Source organism: Nycticebus coucang, chromosome 10 (assembly GCF_027406575.1).
Source record: "Nycticebus coucang isolate mNycCou1 chromosome 10, mNycCou1.pri, whole genome shotgun sequence".
Classification (NCBI taxonomy): domain Eukaryota; kingdom Metazoa; phylum Chordata; class Mammalia; order Primates; family Lorisidae; genus Nycticebus; species Nycticebus coucang.
In genome coordinates, this window is record NC_069789.1 from 94,328,999 (window position 1) to 94,344,426 (window position 15,428).

The 15,428-nt window shown below is 42.7% G+C and overlaps 1 protein-coding gene across 3 annotated transcripts in view; it reads left to right on the top strand.

Moving 5' to 3' along the window:
• The first annotated feature begins 43 nt into the window (after positions 1-43).
• The window catches only part of ILDR2 (immunoglobulin like domain containing receptor 2), a 62,602-nt gene continuing 47,217 nt past the window's right edge, over positions 44-15,428 (top strand). For 2 of the 3 annotated variants that reach the window (XM_053607480.1, XM_053607482.1), the window contains exon 1: positions 44-363. In XM_053607480.1, coding sequence (XP_053463455.1) covers positions 318-363 — 46 coding nt within the window. In that variant the 5' untranslated portion in view covers positions 44-317. Of the gene's footprint in view, positions 364-2,641; positions 2,679-15,428 lie in introns of those variants that run through there. The other variant, XM_053607481.1, reaches the window with a different exon arrangement.

The following is a 15,428-nucleotide window of genomic DNA, read 5'->3' on the forward strand; positions in this document are numbered from 1 at the left end:
GGCGGCCGAGCTCCCCCGCGCGGCGGGCTCTGCGGCGGGGAGGCGCTCGCCCCGCGCCGCGCTGCCTGGGCGTGCGGGTGCGCCGAGGCGGCAGGGAATGCGCCGGCGAGCGCCGCGCGGATCTCGGAGCCCGCGGCAGCGCGCGTTCGCCGGCGGCGCGGTCCAGACCCCGGCCCCGCCAGCGCTGCTGGCCCGGCGGCGGCACCACGGGGTCCCAGTGCTCCGCGGCCGCCTCCAGCCGCGGGCGTCTATAGATCCTGACGTTCCAGTCGTTTCCCACTTTCCTCACTCCTTATCTGGATGGGAAGTTGGGGAAAATGGACAGGATCGTGGTGAGGTGGATTGCTGTCTTCTGGCTAGCAGGTGAGAGTCATTTTCCACAGGGACGAATAACTTTATATGTATTCCTGTAGTGGTGCTGTTCTCACCCCACCCCACCCCCATATTCTTCCTTATTGACTGTGTTTAAAGCTGCTTAGCGGGCTGGTGGTAAGTGGGGGATGGGGTCTGTGTGTGTGTGTGTGTGTGTGTGTGTGTGTGTGAGAAAATGATGGGGGTGGCGGGGGAGAAGCTCTATTCCAAGTGAGACGGATCTTGATGCAGGTGTTTGACTCATTGGTGCTGTGAGGTGGTTCTTTCCGATGGCATTTCCCCCTCCATACAACGGTTCTTCTCTGGTCTTATCCTGAGTTTGTAATGCATTGAGTCCTAGGAAAAACCTGGCTGGAAAAAAGGAAGCTCAGAGGAAGCAGATTAATTAAGTGAACTGGATTTTTTTAGGGGTGGGGAGTAGACTGTCTCCCTAATTCCTCTGCTAGAGAAGGAGCTAGACCCAGGGGCATCTTTCTGTGATTCCTTGGAGGAGGTGGGGGGGGAGGGAGTTCAGAAGGAGATGGGGATGGAAGCTTAATTGGTTGTGGAGTTTAACATCTGACTGCCTCTCACTTGTTACCATTTGAGGAGTGGTCCCAAATGATATTAGAAAGGAGAAGACCCTATGTAATTGATGCCCCACCCCCCAAATACACACACACCCACACAATTTCAGAAGTTAAGAGGCATTGAGCTTTTCCCCAGACTAGAGTCACTGGTCTGGATGGGTCCTCTGTGTCCTCCCTTACCTTTTTGTGAACTTTCTCCCCATTCTCGTGGGGTCAAGAAAGGCTCTTGTTCCTAACATGTTTCCCCATACGGTGATTCTACTTGGTTAAGGGACAAGTGGCTCTTGGGGGTGGCCGGCCCTGAGAGATTCATAAAGCAGCCCTGCTAAGGGTGTGTGGGGATAGGAGTGAGGACCGTTTGGATAGCTTGAACTGGTCAGAGGCAACCATTCAAAGCAAGATACAGACAGAGTGATGGAAGAAACAATATGGGGTTAGGAAGGCAAGGACAGGACTAGGTGAAGGGCAGGAGAGATAAGGAAAATAGCACCACAGAGGAAGAAGTTCTGTTCCCTCTGGGGCACCAACTTGAAGATCTGGGAAAAAATCAAGTCAGTAGGAAAAGGGGAACAGGCAACATTAAAGAAGGAAGAAAAGCAAATGTCCATTTCCCTTAGTTCAGGATAAGATTATTGATGGACTATTTTTTTTCCTATTTTCTGTGATAGGTCCCTAACATTTGCCCCCCCAACCCGCCCGCGCTGGATTTAGGAGGGGCACCCTCAGCAGAGTTAGCCTGTTCTTTTGGCTGCTTTTTAGTTCATCCCTCCCACATTATTCAAATATGAATCATCTCTAATTTCAGGGTTTGGCTGATCCATGCCTCCCTCCTTCCCTGGCCTCCCAGTGCCTTCTACTTCTATCCTCTGTGATTCTTAACATCCTTAGTTTTCCTCTGCTTCTCCCTTATCATATTCAAGGGGTAACTTAGGCATTGAACCTGTATTACCTCCTCCCTGAAGTCAGCCACGCATATAGGGAGGGGTCCCTGAGTCCCTACAGGTACTCTTCCAGACACCCCAAGGTCTGCCCAAGAGACTCTGGGGATTTGCAGGGAGTGGGAGAATAAGGGTAACATATAGCCCTGTCTGGATGACTAATAGCTTTTTATGAAATGGACTCATATCATGGAGATGGGGGTGGGGGTGCCACAGGAAATCTAGTTCCGCGCTCTCAGTTTATAGAAATGGAGGCCCAGAGAGGCAGTGTGCACACAGCACATTCCTGACACAACAGGGACTAGGTCCCAGTTCTCCAAAACCCTGGGCCAGTCCTATTTGCATTCTCCTAAACTGCCTCTCTCTTTTTTTTTTTTTTTTTTCCTGTTGAAGGGTTTTTTAATTTTATTTTTGTTCTGAGGGAAGTGATGCTTTGTGTCTTTTGCCATCTGCACTTGGAGAGGCTGCTTCTCCCTGGAAGCAGGCAACAGGTTAGTTATCAGTGCTATCTCAGCTGTGAGATGGCTGGAGCTTCTTTGCTGCACAAGTGAGGCTGACTGCTGAGATCCTATTGACCACTCATCAGCGTCCTTGGCTCCCAGCTTCTGCTTCACAACCCTCCTCCTCCCTGTTCTGGGATCCCATCACTGCTGTGTCAAAGGTGCTGAGGAAGAAGCTGCATCTCAGCTCCAGCAAAGTAGAGGAGCTAACAATGGCGGCTGGAGAGGTGGGGGGAGGAGAGAGCTGAGGAGGATATGGATTCAGACTCATTCTTCTCCGAGAAACCAAGTGAGGAAAGGTGAGAAATTTTAGTCCAGCCCAATCAATGAATTTTCCCTTGTGAGGGGGTGGGAGAAAGGGAGGGAGGCAGAAAAGGATAGATTAAAATGAGAAAGAAAGCCAGGGAAAAACCATATCCATTCCTTTTCTCCCTCCTTTTTTCTCCCCCTCAATCTCTCTTTTCCTTTCTCTCTTTCTCTCCTACTCTCCCTCTCCCCTTGTTTCTCCTTTTTAATGCAGGCTGAGCAATTTCTAATCAACACTTCAGTTTTTCCCCCCCCTCAGGCTCTAGCAGCTCCAGCCTTGTCTTTCATTGCTAAAATACTGTATTTCTTTTTGCTATGATGTCTTTCTTAACTGTCATTGTGATGCTGCTTCCTGTAATAGATTGTTTTTGTTATTGTTGTTGTTTTGGACAAAACAAAATGCTTACCAGCTGCTATTTTAGCAACAGGTGCCATCTAGCAATAAGACTTGAAGGAGGGTTCACTCTGTCTTTGTTCCTGAATATAGATGGCGTTTTATCCTTTTCTGGCAGCAGAGGCAGTGAGAAATGCTGGAGCTGCGTCTACACTCTGGGAACACGCTCCTGGAGCAAGCAATGTGTTTTCCTACAGACTCTTTTGGGTATCACTGTGATGAAGATTGCTTGCTTTGTTAGCATTTCTTTTGGTAACCTTTTGGTTTCATTCATTTATTTACTGTGGGGTGCTTTAAAGGAGTTCCTAACCCAGCCTACAGTGGAAAGGAAGGCAGCAGAGAATGGTTGTTTCTTGGTCTGGTTTATGTTGAGGTATACAACTAGGGACCATGTGAGGATAGTTAAAGTATTATTAGCCTTGGACAAGGAAGAGTCACTTTTAGAGACTGTTTGACACCTCAACTTACATTATCTCCTTTCCTATCCTGTATACCTTCAAATTTCTCTCCCTCCTCTGTTCTACTTTCCTCCATAGACGTGACCTTGTTCATACCAGAGTATCTTCTCTCAACTCTTTATCACAGCTCTTCCCACTCTGCACCACCCCCAGCCTGGATGCTTCTCTCCAGACTAGGAATGGGAGGTTGTTTCAGTATCCTCCCAACTCTTTACTTTTAGATATATGAGTCTGATGAATGGCTAGTTTATATAGACTTGAGTATTAGTACTTGTAGGCTTAATGCAAATGCTGTGCGAGTACTAGCTACTGACCTTAGTGCAAGTACTATCAATACCAGAACAAGGTTAGTGGAAAGAACCCTGACCTGGGAGTTGAGGGTTTAGCTAGTTTCAGCTCCTTCATAAGTAACTGAGTTGCCATGGGCAGGTTTGGATCTTGGTCTTACAACCTGTTAAACAAGGTGATTTTTTTTTGTTGTTGTTGAGACAGAGTTTCACTTTATCGCCCTTGGTAGAGTGCCGTGGCACACAGCTCACAGCAACCTCCAACTCCTGGGCCTAGGCGATTCTCCTGCCTCAGCCTCCCGAGTAGCTGGGACTACAGGTGCCCGCCACAACGCCCGGCTATTTTTTGGTTGCAGTTTGGCCGGGGCCAGGTTTGAACCCGCCACCCTGGGTATATGGGGCCGGCGCCCTGCTCACTGAGCCACAGGTGCCGCCCATAAACAAGGTGATTTTTAAGGTTACTTTCAGCTCTAAGATTTTAGGGTTCTAAACTTTTCTCCATTTAATTTTGACTAGTTGAAAATCAAAGCTGAAGAGTGACAGGCCCATTCTTCCTTCTATAATTTATTCCGGAAGAGCCATCAGGGAGACCTAGGTGTGTTTGTTTTTTTAGCCTTTCCCACTCTTAATGATTGAAATGAAAAACACCAGTTGGAAAGGAAGAGCTCTTGTTAGAATTTCCAGAATAACAAATGGAGTTGAATTCAGTGCTTGATAGACAAGAGTCCCCTCTGAACAATTAAATATTGTTAAATGCAGTTATATTGAGGACTGGTAAAGTGAGGCAAGTACTTTGGACCAGATAGGATAAATCCTATTCCAGCCAACATGGGCCTAGAATGTCCCTTCCAGTCTTAAATTTTTGTTCCAGGACCCACTCACCTCTTCACTCCTTCACACTATTTTAACTCATGCCTGCCTCCCTTTTCCCAGTCAGGAATATAAATAAAAGCACGATGTGGTGGCTGGTGTTGTTGCTTATTTATAATACTTTTCTATATGTGTTAAATGACTTTCACATACATTATTCCATCTGACCCTTCTACCTAAGTAAGCCTGGAACTACCCATCTAGACTAAAGAGGACCAAAGCTAAGATGAAATGCATGACTTGTCCAAATCTGTGATCTCTGCTTCATTAAAAGAATACAAAATAGTATCACTGCCTTATTATGATTTGGTTATTTCAAGTGCCTGAATCCAGGGGAAACATTCTTTTCTGGTAAGGTGGGTCAGACTGGAGCTGATTTAGGTAAACATACCTGGTGTCTATTATGGGAGTTGGACATTGAGGATTAGAGTTCATTGAACTCAGGGAAATAATGCAGGGAAAGTGAGAAAGAATGACAATTTTTCCTAATGAAATCCCAAGACATATGGGAAAAGAGTGAATGAGGAGTGCTCCAGCAAGGCATGTGAGAACAGAGGATGTGTCCCAGTGACAGAGCAGACACTGCTGTCACATCGGAGCCCATCTGGGACTGGGGCGGGTGCTGTGCTCCCAGGAGCCACACAGGATGTAGCTATGGCATATGCATGCTTAAAGTCTTGGTGTTCAACATAGTTTTTGGCTCTGTGAAAATGAAAAGAAAAGGCATTTTGGATGACTAGAGTTCTTTATGGGCCAAGAAACAAGGAAGAACTCAGAAGAACATGCTGCTTCCTGTGTTCTCTTTCCGCATCTGGAGCCCTGCAGGAAGTGGTGCTCTGAATTAGGAGTAGGACCTGCATGTGCAGCTGAGATCCTGTTTCATCACTCTGTCCATGCCCTTAGCTCATCAAAAGGTAGACTCGGAGGCAATGGGGTGGTGGTGGGGGTTGGGGGGTTTAGGCTCAAACTGACCTGGATTTGAATGCTAGCTTAATATTTTACCTTATTTTCTTTGGCTTTAAAATAGAAAGCTAACCTACCTTATATGGTTGTTGTAATCATTGAAATAAAATTAAATAAAACTCCTAGCACAACATTTGGCCTGTGGTAGACCTTTGATAATTATTATGAACCCAAACTGGGACTATTAATCAGCATTTTGATGCAGCAAAATGCAACCCTAAAATCTCAATCTCCTGGAACAACATGTATTTAACTTTTGCTCTCATGTTACATGAGAGCTGCAGTAAGTTGCAGGTAGGTAGCTGTCGATTGGCTAGGTTTGGGGGATTTGGCTCAGTTCCCAATGTCTTCTTACTTTGAGACTCAGAATGAAGAAGTAGCCACTACCTGGACATGTTGTTCTCACCCTGGAGGGAAAATGCTCAAAGGGGGTAGGCACAGAGCCAAGCCACCCAAGTACCTTTAAATATTTTGCTTGGACATGGCTTATGGTACATCTGTTCACATTCCACTGACCAAATGTGGCCAAGCCTATAGTCTGTGGAGTGGTGAGTATTCCCTGGCTACAGGGAACCAATGCAAGGGTTGGGGAGGTAATAAACAATAACGAATAAATAGCACAGTCTATCAACTGAGTAGATTATTCAATGAATGTAAGAGTACCTACTATGTAGCAGAGTCTTTAGAAACCTGCAGAAGGAAGCTTGTTACTAATGGAGGAAACAGATGATTAAACAGGACATTCTTAGGCAATGTGATTCCCTCTGATACTGTGACTGCAGTAAGAGCAGGAAGAAGCTTCTAGAGGCAGTGATAGTTGAACAAAGTCCTGAAGTATGAGTAGGAGTTAGTAGAAGCGTGGAATGAAGGAAGGGAAATTTGCAGAGGGAACATCATGTGCAAACAACAAGAATCAAGGGGGGAAATGATGTTTTCTGAAAACTACAAATACTTCAGTACAGTTGGAAAATTTAGTCCTATATATAGGAGGAATGGAAGGGAATCCTCACCTGAAAGGAGCCTTAATGCTTCTGGAGACTAGAGGGAATCTTGTAAGAGTCAGAGCAAGGGAATCAGATGTGCATTTTAAAAATATCATTTGGGCCTCAATATAGAGAGTGGCTTAGACATGGGCAAGACTCATAGCAAAGTTAACTAGGAGACATTTGCAGAAAGCAAGGCAAGACATGATGAGATTGTGAGCTCACATGGAACAGTAGGAATAAGAGATGTGGACAGAGTGGCCAGAGATGGAAGAAGTGGACTGGCTTGGTTGGATGTGGAGATTGCGCGGGAAGGAGTGTCAAAGTGCCTCCAGGTTTCTGGCTTGGGATTGCTGTGGATGCCTTGATAGGTGTGAACGTGTTAAGGGAGGGAGGTGAAGCTTGCTTCCTCCTTCCTGCCCTTCTTTCCTTCCAGTGTATTAAAATATAGCCTAAGCTGCTATAACTAGGAGACTATAAAATATTGTGACACAAAATTGTTTCTTTCTCCCTTAATAGTCCAGATCTATGGGGGTGAGTCTAACTGTTTCTAATGTTCCAGCCATAGCCATTTCTCGTCCAGCAGGAGTACTGAGGAAAGCAGAGTTCTAGGGCAAGCAGCTTGTTTTTAGAGAGGTGACCTGGAAGTTGCAAACATCACTTTTCCTCTCATACCTTTGTCCTGAACCTAGTCACATGTCCACACTTAGTTGCAAGAGAGGTTAGGACATGTAGTATGGCTGGCTCAGCAGACTGTATTCTATTACTAAAAGGGAGAAGGAAATGGTTAGAGTCTCCCTCTACAGAGGGAAGAGTTTGAGGTGTTTTCCTCAAAGTTTGAGGTGTATGAGTCTAGAGCTCAGGAAAGAGATCTTAAACTAGTAATACAGATAAGAAGTTGGTTTGATAGGAGCTTTCTTAGGGATTTTTTTTTTTTTCTGTCCAAATGGTTGGTCCTTCCCAGAAATCTGACCCACCTGAATGGACCAAGACAGTTTCCAAAGTACCTCTGCATTGCAGAGTAAAGGCTGACCTCTTTTAGCACCACTTTGATCCCACTGGAACAGCATGTAAGCCAGCTGGACATCACCCATGAGCTCATTTCAGATCTGAGGCACATCAGACAGAAAATATGCTTCTGACTTTTATCTACACAGTGGTGGCAAAGAATGAGAAAGCATGGCAAAGTTGGACACATAGAAAATATGCTTAATGAATGGCAAGCTTTGTTTGCACAAGCATCAGCGTTATCAGCAGTGAATAATAACTAGGCCATGATGAAAGCCAACCTGGGCAAAGGCAGCACTGTCATTGACTATAACTCTATGGGGAAGGGGGATATATTGCTGCTTTGGGGGACTCTTGAGGGGAAACATGTAAAAATGCTATCATGTTTTTTAAAATTCTCAAAATGTTCCATAACCCTATAAAAAAGAAATAAATGGCTCTGTGCCTGCTTTCCATTCCCTAAATAAATAATCTCAAAATGGTACATCTCTGGTCACTCTAACCCTAAAGTGAACCAAGCAATCAGGTACCTTTTTAGCAAACAAGAGAAACTAATTCTGGCCAATTTAAGCAGAAAAGAATTTATTAGAAAGCAGTTGATTAACTCACAGGATAAACAGGAAAGCTGGAGAATAAGTCTCAGAAAATAGGCAGATACCAAGGCAGTGTCTTTCATTCTTGGTAAAGTGTTTTTTTATTTTTTTAACCAAGTTTATTGAGAAAATGAATGGTTCCGATGCATCCATATGCATTTTCTTTGTCTTTAAACTTTTAGCCTGTAGGTCAACATTTCCCAGAAAGTGTTGCTCCCTCCTTGACAACATTATTAAAGCACCTGCTTTCTTTTCTTGTCTCAGATGTTGGACCAAGCCTAGAGGAGATGTTTAGACACACCCTTAATCATCTCCTACCCATAGAAAATATGCCTATTAGTTGTTCCTAAGAAATGCCTTAGGACATTGGAACAATATGTTAAAAATTATAAAACAAAAGATGAATTTCTTAAAGAAGACTTAACTTGAAGGCAGACAAAAGAAGATTTGTACAGGTTGAGTACGCCTAATCTGAAAATTCAAAATCCAAAATGTTCCAAAATCCAAAACTTTTGAGCATAGACATAAGTCCACAAGTGAAAACTTCCATGCCTGACACCTTTGCTTTCTGATGGTTCAATGTCTACAGACTTAGTTTCATGCAAAAATTTATTAAGAAGTGTATAAAGTTACTTTCAGGCTATGTGAATGAGATTTATATATAAAACTTAAATGAATTTTTTATTTAGACTTGGCTCCTATCCCCAACATATCTTATTATGTATATGCAAATATTCCAAAACCTGAAATATCTGAGCTCTGAAACACTTCTGGTCCCAAGCATTTCAGATGAGGGATATTCAACCTGTGTTGTTACACTGAGAGCAGAAAAATCTTAAGAGTCTAATGTCACGGCATGCTGGGGAATGGGCAGTTCCGCTTAGGAGACTTAAGAGAGTTAAGGGAATGGTGAGCTTTATACAGTATTTCTAGGGGTGCTTGTCTCTAATGATGACAATTTTCCATGACCTTTAGCAGCAATCTTTGTTTCTCTAAAGTGGGTTGTGCTTCTAGATCTGCCTCTCAAAGATGCTGGCAGAAATAGCTTACAACTAGAGGGGGAAAGGAACTTGCTTTGAAAAAAATCAAAGTGCTATAAATAAGAACATCATTGCCTTAGAGTTTGCTTTTGTTATTCTTGCAGGAACATAGTGCATCATATATAGAATCCTTTTCTTTACATGAGAACTGGGGCAGGACTTTATTTTGCCCCATGTGGGGAAGCATTTGTCTATACCTGGAGCTGATCTGCCCTAGTCTGGTGTCTAGGGGCCTGCTCCTGGTGATTAGCTGACTTGAGGGCTGCTGTTCTGAGCTGTAACTCATCCCTCCATCAATAGGCAACTTTCCTAGTTATTTGCCAGAATCTATCCCCTGCACTGGCTACCACCTGCTAAGAAATATCCCTCAGGCCCATTCATTCATCCATTCATTGAGTCATTCCACATTTTTTGAGCTTCAACTGTATTCTGTGGCTTTGTTGTATACTGGGGATACAAAGTCAACAAAATCCTATCCTGGCCCTCAGGGACCTTATAGTTGGAAGCCAATTTTATAATAAATTTCTCAAGTTCATGGACTGGTCTTTTATTTATTTTTTTTATTTATTTATTTTTTTTGTAGAGACAGAGTCTCACTGTACCGCCCTCGGGTAGAGTGCCGTGGCGTCACACGGCTCACAGCAACCTCTAACTCTTGGGCTTACGCGATTCTCTTGCCTCAGCCTCCTGAGCAGCTGGGACAACGCCCGGCTATTTTTTTTGTTGTTGCAGTTTGGCCAGGGCTGGGTTTGAACCCCTACTCACTGAGCCACAGGCTCCGCCCATGTACTGGTCTTTTAAATCTTTCTTGCTAGAGGTTAGCACAGTGTTTTAAAATATGTTTTTGATTGAATTAAAATTAGTCAAGGACAGTTTTCTTGGGGGCCAGGGCACCCAAATATTCAAAGAAAAGTCTGGTAGTTTAGGAATGATGACTCTGTCCTCTGCAAATGTGGATGACCACCTATGATCTTCAGTATGCCATTTGGTGCTTCTTTCAGTCAGGGATCCTCTAATTTCTTTTCTTTTTTTGTGTGGTTTTTTTGGCCAGGGCTGGGTTTGAACCCACCACCTCTGGCATATGGGACCAGCGCCCTACCCCTTTGAGCCACAGACGCTAACCCTCCTCTAATTTCTTTTTAAAGAAGTTTTAATTTTTATGGGGTGCTCTATGCAGTATAATTGTTTGCCTTGCTTCACTTCTTGTTTTTTGCTTTCCCCTGAAGTGCATCTGTCTGGTTTTATGGAATACCTGTTTTAGTTTATAGGCTGAAGCATAGATTCTTTTGGCACTGCTGTAAATTTCTTTCTGAGTTTGAAACTCAAGTTCCATATGGTGTTACCAGAACCTCTAGAGTCCCTGCGTTCCATTGTGCCATCACATGCTTGTTCACATGTTTGCAAGACCCACTCTCAGTGCTCTGGCTCCCAGGAACTCCTTCAGTTGCATGCCCTAATATTTCCTCAGGTGAAGGGAACAACATACTGATAGTCAAAAGATGGAAGATAATTGCATTATGGCTTGGAGCATACTTGGGCTCAAAGTGGCAGATAAGACCTTATATGCTACATAAAGTCATGGAAGGAATGGAGAATCAATGGAGGCCTTAACAAGGAAACTGGCATCATTGGATAGATGATTTATAAAGAATACTCTAGAATAGTGGTTCTCAACCTGTGGGTCACGACCCATAGGAACTGTATTAAAGGGCCGTGGCATTAGGAAGGTTGAAAACCACTCCTCTAGAAAAATGTGGAGAGTGGATTGGACTGGGAGTAGGAAGACCAATTAAGAGGCTATTGTCAAACCCAGGAGTTAATGGGCACCTGTGAAAGTGATGGATGGGTAAGAGCTGTGTCGCTAGTTAACCTGGGTTCAAACGTGACTGTCAAATGCTAACCCTGAGATGCTAGGCAGGGTACATACATTCTCCAAGCATCCATTTCTTTCTCTACAATATAGGTATAATAATAATAATACCTACTTTATAGGATTTTTGGAAGAATTCATTAAGATGAAAAGCACTTAGCATAATCTCAGAAACAAATTAAGCATTGTACAACTATTGCCTAGTAGCAGGGACAGAAATCTGATTGAAGGGAGTGATGGTGGGAATACAGAAGGATCAAATTTGAAAGATATTTAGACTGTCTGACCAACTGAATGTGATCAGGACCCGGAAGGAATTTATTAAGGATGGGTGGATAGGAAAAAGACCTAGGGATAGAGAAAGGATGAGTTTATAAGCAAGAGTTGGGGTGGGAAGAGGAGATTATGAATGAGATTTAGACATGTTTAATTTGAAGTATTTGTTAAACATGCAAAGGAGGCTTAAGGCATTTGAAGGTCTGAGACTTAACTAGTAGTTGGAACTAATGGAGTGAAAAATATTTCTTAGATTAAATGCACAACTCAACACTACAAAGAATCTGAAAGATATTAATTTATTTATCTGGCATTCCAAATTATATATTCTTATTAGGGTGTGTAGACTCCAGCATAAGAAGTACTTAGTATCTGTCAAGTGGTGAAATAGAAAAACAAAAAAGCAAAACAAAGCCCCCTTAAGAGGTAGGATCTCAGCTCAATACACTAATTTAACCCCATCTCTGAGGTCCTGATCTATGGATAGGGGACCCCACGAGAGATATTTTGGATACTGGGTGAATAGCAGCATCACGGTTTCAGATTTTGATCAACTATGCTCGAGGGGTAAGAAAAACAAAACCCAACTCTCAGGACCTCAGGAGAAGGGACTGGTATGAGGGTCCCAGGCAAGCAAGCTAGAGTTCAGAGCAAAGCTTCAGTCCCAGTGGCACAACTAGATTGCAAATGAGGACACCAAGGTGGAAACACAGTCACTGTGTAAGGTAAACATGGGTTGAGAGGAAGAGATGCTGCTCAGTGGGTATAGGGAACTGAAGTTCTCACCATGGATCCAGGGTTAGGGCTGGAAGAGCAATTCTAGATCTTATCCTCTTGATAAGCTTGGTCAAGGCAGCCATTCATCTTACTGTTTGAATAAAGGTGAAGCAAAGATTAACATTTTTTACCTTTATCTCTACCTCTTCACTCTTGTGATCCCCAAAGATTCCATAAACTGACATCAACTTGGAATTCCTAGTCCTTATTGTCTCCAGCTATCTAGATTTATCTTTAGCTTAGAGTTTCAGGGTTCCCGTTGTACCTGTACAAGTACATGTGACCTGTGCATGTCTGCACACAAACACGCAGGGCTGCTGTCCATTTCTGACTTCTGGGGGTGAATGAGTGATGGGCAGTGATGAGCACCCCGGGCACTGTCATTGTTGAGCTCCTGCTGACATACTCTAGCACTCTTGTCCGTATGCACTTAGCATCTCACATCTTGATATCAGTGCTTGCATAGCTCTAGCTTTGTCCTAGCTTCACAAAAGTCCGCAGACTGTTCTTGACAACTACATCAACAACAGCAGCAACTACATTTATTGAATGTTTACTGTATACCAGATATTATCCTAAGTCAGTGTTTTTCAACCTTTTTTTTTTTTTTTAATCTCACAGCACACTTGAACTTATAGTTAAACTTCCAGAGCACACTTAAATTATGTTGATCCGGGAAAAAAAAAGAGTAAAAAAATGTACTTACTGTGTTTTGAACTTCTTTTGAAAATAATTTAATCAATGGTCTTTAAAAATTTTTGTGACACACCTAATATCCTCTCATGGCACACCAGTGTGCCACAGCACATCGGTTGAAAAATCAGTGTCCTAAGTGCTCCTAAAAATCTCATTTACCCCTCAAACAAATACGTAAGGTAGCTACTGTTATGCTGTTTTTCTGGTGAGGAAATCGAAATTGGTAAGAGTTGAGTTCATTATTTCCAGGTCACATGAGGTGGGAAAGCCTGCACTCTAATTTAGGACTGACTCCAAATCCATGCCTTCAACTCTCATGCTCTTTAATGAACAAAACCCTAAATTTAACTCTCTACATAAATAAATAAATAAATAACTCTTAACACTTTTGTGTAGTACCTTTCTCCTTTTCTGGTTTTATTTATACTAGAAAAGGTAGGAATTAGAATTTGGCAAGTAGAGCCTGAATCGGTAGCAGACCAGAAAGGTGGTTATAGTCAAGGACACAGCATACGATGCCTGTGATTGGTTGTCCAACCTTAACCACCGCTAACTCAAGTCAATTCACTTCTCTATCCCATTTTCGTTATCTGAAAAATTGGAGTATGAATAAAGATTTGAAGAAGAATTACGGGGTCAAAAAGTTAACCCAATAGAATTTAAGGAGAATTTGTAAACAAACTTATTTTCTTAATCTAGCTGTGTGAGTCAGGAAGAATGGAATTTGTCCCATCAACATTTGAGGGTGGCGAAAGGACTCTTGGGAATTGGGGTTTTTCAGTGCACTTCCAGATGGAATTTTTTGCCCAGTGATGGCTAATCTGTATATAATCAAACATGATGATGGCGGATGATCATTGAAATTCAGAATGAGAGGTGAGGGGAAAGGTTGGAAAGGTGAGGGAGGGGTGTATCTGAGATCTACCCTTTACCTCTCATGATGCTCTTCTAGTGAGTCTACTCTCTGAAGATTCCCACTGAGAAAATATTTGTTTATGACACCAGGAATAAGCTTTATAATGCTCCTTTTATAGGTGAGGAAAATGAGTCTCTGGTTTTTTTTTTTTTTTTGGCAGTTTTGGCCAGGGCCAGGCTTGAACCTGCCACCCCCGGTATATGGGGCCTATCCCCCACTCCTTGAGCCACAGGCACCACCCTCTCTGGTTTCTTAAGAAACTTCATTAAAGCCTTACTACTATGAGACAAGATTCAAAGCCCTGCCTATTTGATGCCTACACTATTTACTACATCATGCTATCTATATCTCATTTAGCCAGCTTCCTCTGCAAAGTCCTAACAATTCATATATTAATAGTCATTCATTTGTTCAGCCTTTTAAATTTATTTCATGGGTAGTTATTAAGCACACTGTATCTCCAAAACACTTTAAGATTTGATAAATCTCAAATGCCCTGCTGAATTCACTTCTAAATGCCACAGAATGCAAAAACCTTTTTCTTCTAATATGAATTGGACCTAGTTTTTCATTGTATCTTCACTAAGGAGAAGCACTGTTCTGTATATCAGAAGATGTGGGTACAAATGTGGTATCTTTCCCTTGTCAAGGATGCTTTTAGCAAAAAGGTATATTCTTAAAAAGTGCGTGTGTGAACTGTTGAGAATGGGTTTACTTTATAGGATGTCATAGTGAACACTAGCACTAATAAAGGACAGGACGCCCCCTGCCCCAAAGTAGTCTTTTTTACATGTCTGAAGTCCAAGCTGTGGTTCTAGGTTGAAACTACTTTCCCTAAACTACCTGGATTCAGTTCAGAACCTCGTTATCATGTCTTCATATTGCTTTTTTCTGCCTACCATCATAATTTCATTTATTTCTACCTCTATAATCAAGCTAGTTAACTTTTGATTCTTTTGTTCAACTGAGGACATTATGTTCTCTTTGCTTGGAATTTCTACATCTTACCATTAAGTTCGTATAAATCCTTTGCCTCTCAAACACTACACTGGTTTCTTATTCACTGAAATTTCCCTCTCTTTCTTGGTCACCAAGCCTCAGGTTGGATCATTTTACCACTTAAACTTCTCATCTGCTTTTCTTCTTTTGATTACCCTTCAAAGCTTTTGAACTTAGTCTCCTGCTTTTGATCTGCAATCCTCTGTTTCTTTCAAAGACTTCTTTTCCCCCTTCATCTCTGTCCCCTTTGCTGGATCACCAACTGGAAGGGAAGTCACTTCCTCCTGAAGTCACACGTCCTGGTTTCATAGTCATTATTTATCAAATATTTGTTGAGTACTGATAGGCTCCCCAGGCCAGGGCAGCACGATAAGAATCCTTACCTGAGAAATCTGACAGGGGTGACAGACATGAAAATAAATCTTTCAGAATTGTTATAGTAAATGTCTAGAAGAGAATGCTGGGTACACTCATGGTGCAAAGGGGGACATGACAAACTTACTGATGGGTCAGAGTAGGCTTTGCAGGAAGACCTTGAACTGGGTTTTCAAAGATGTGAAAGAGTTTTCCCAAGGAGACATATGAGGAGAAAGCATTTCAGAAATAGGGAACA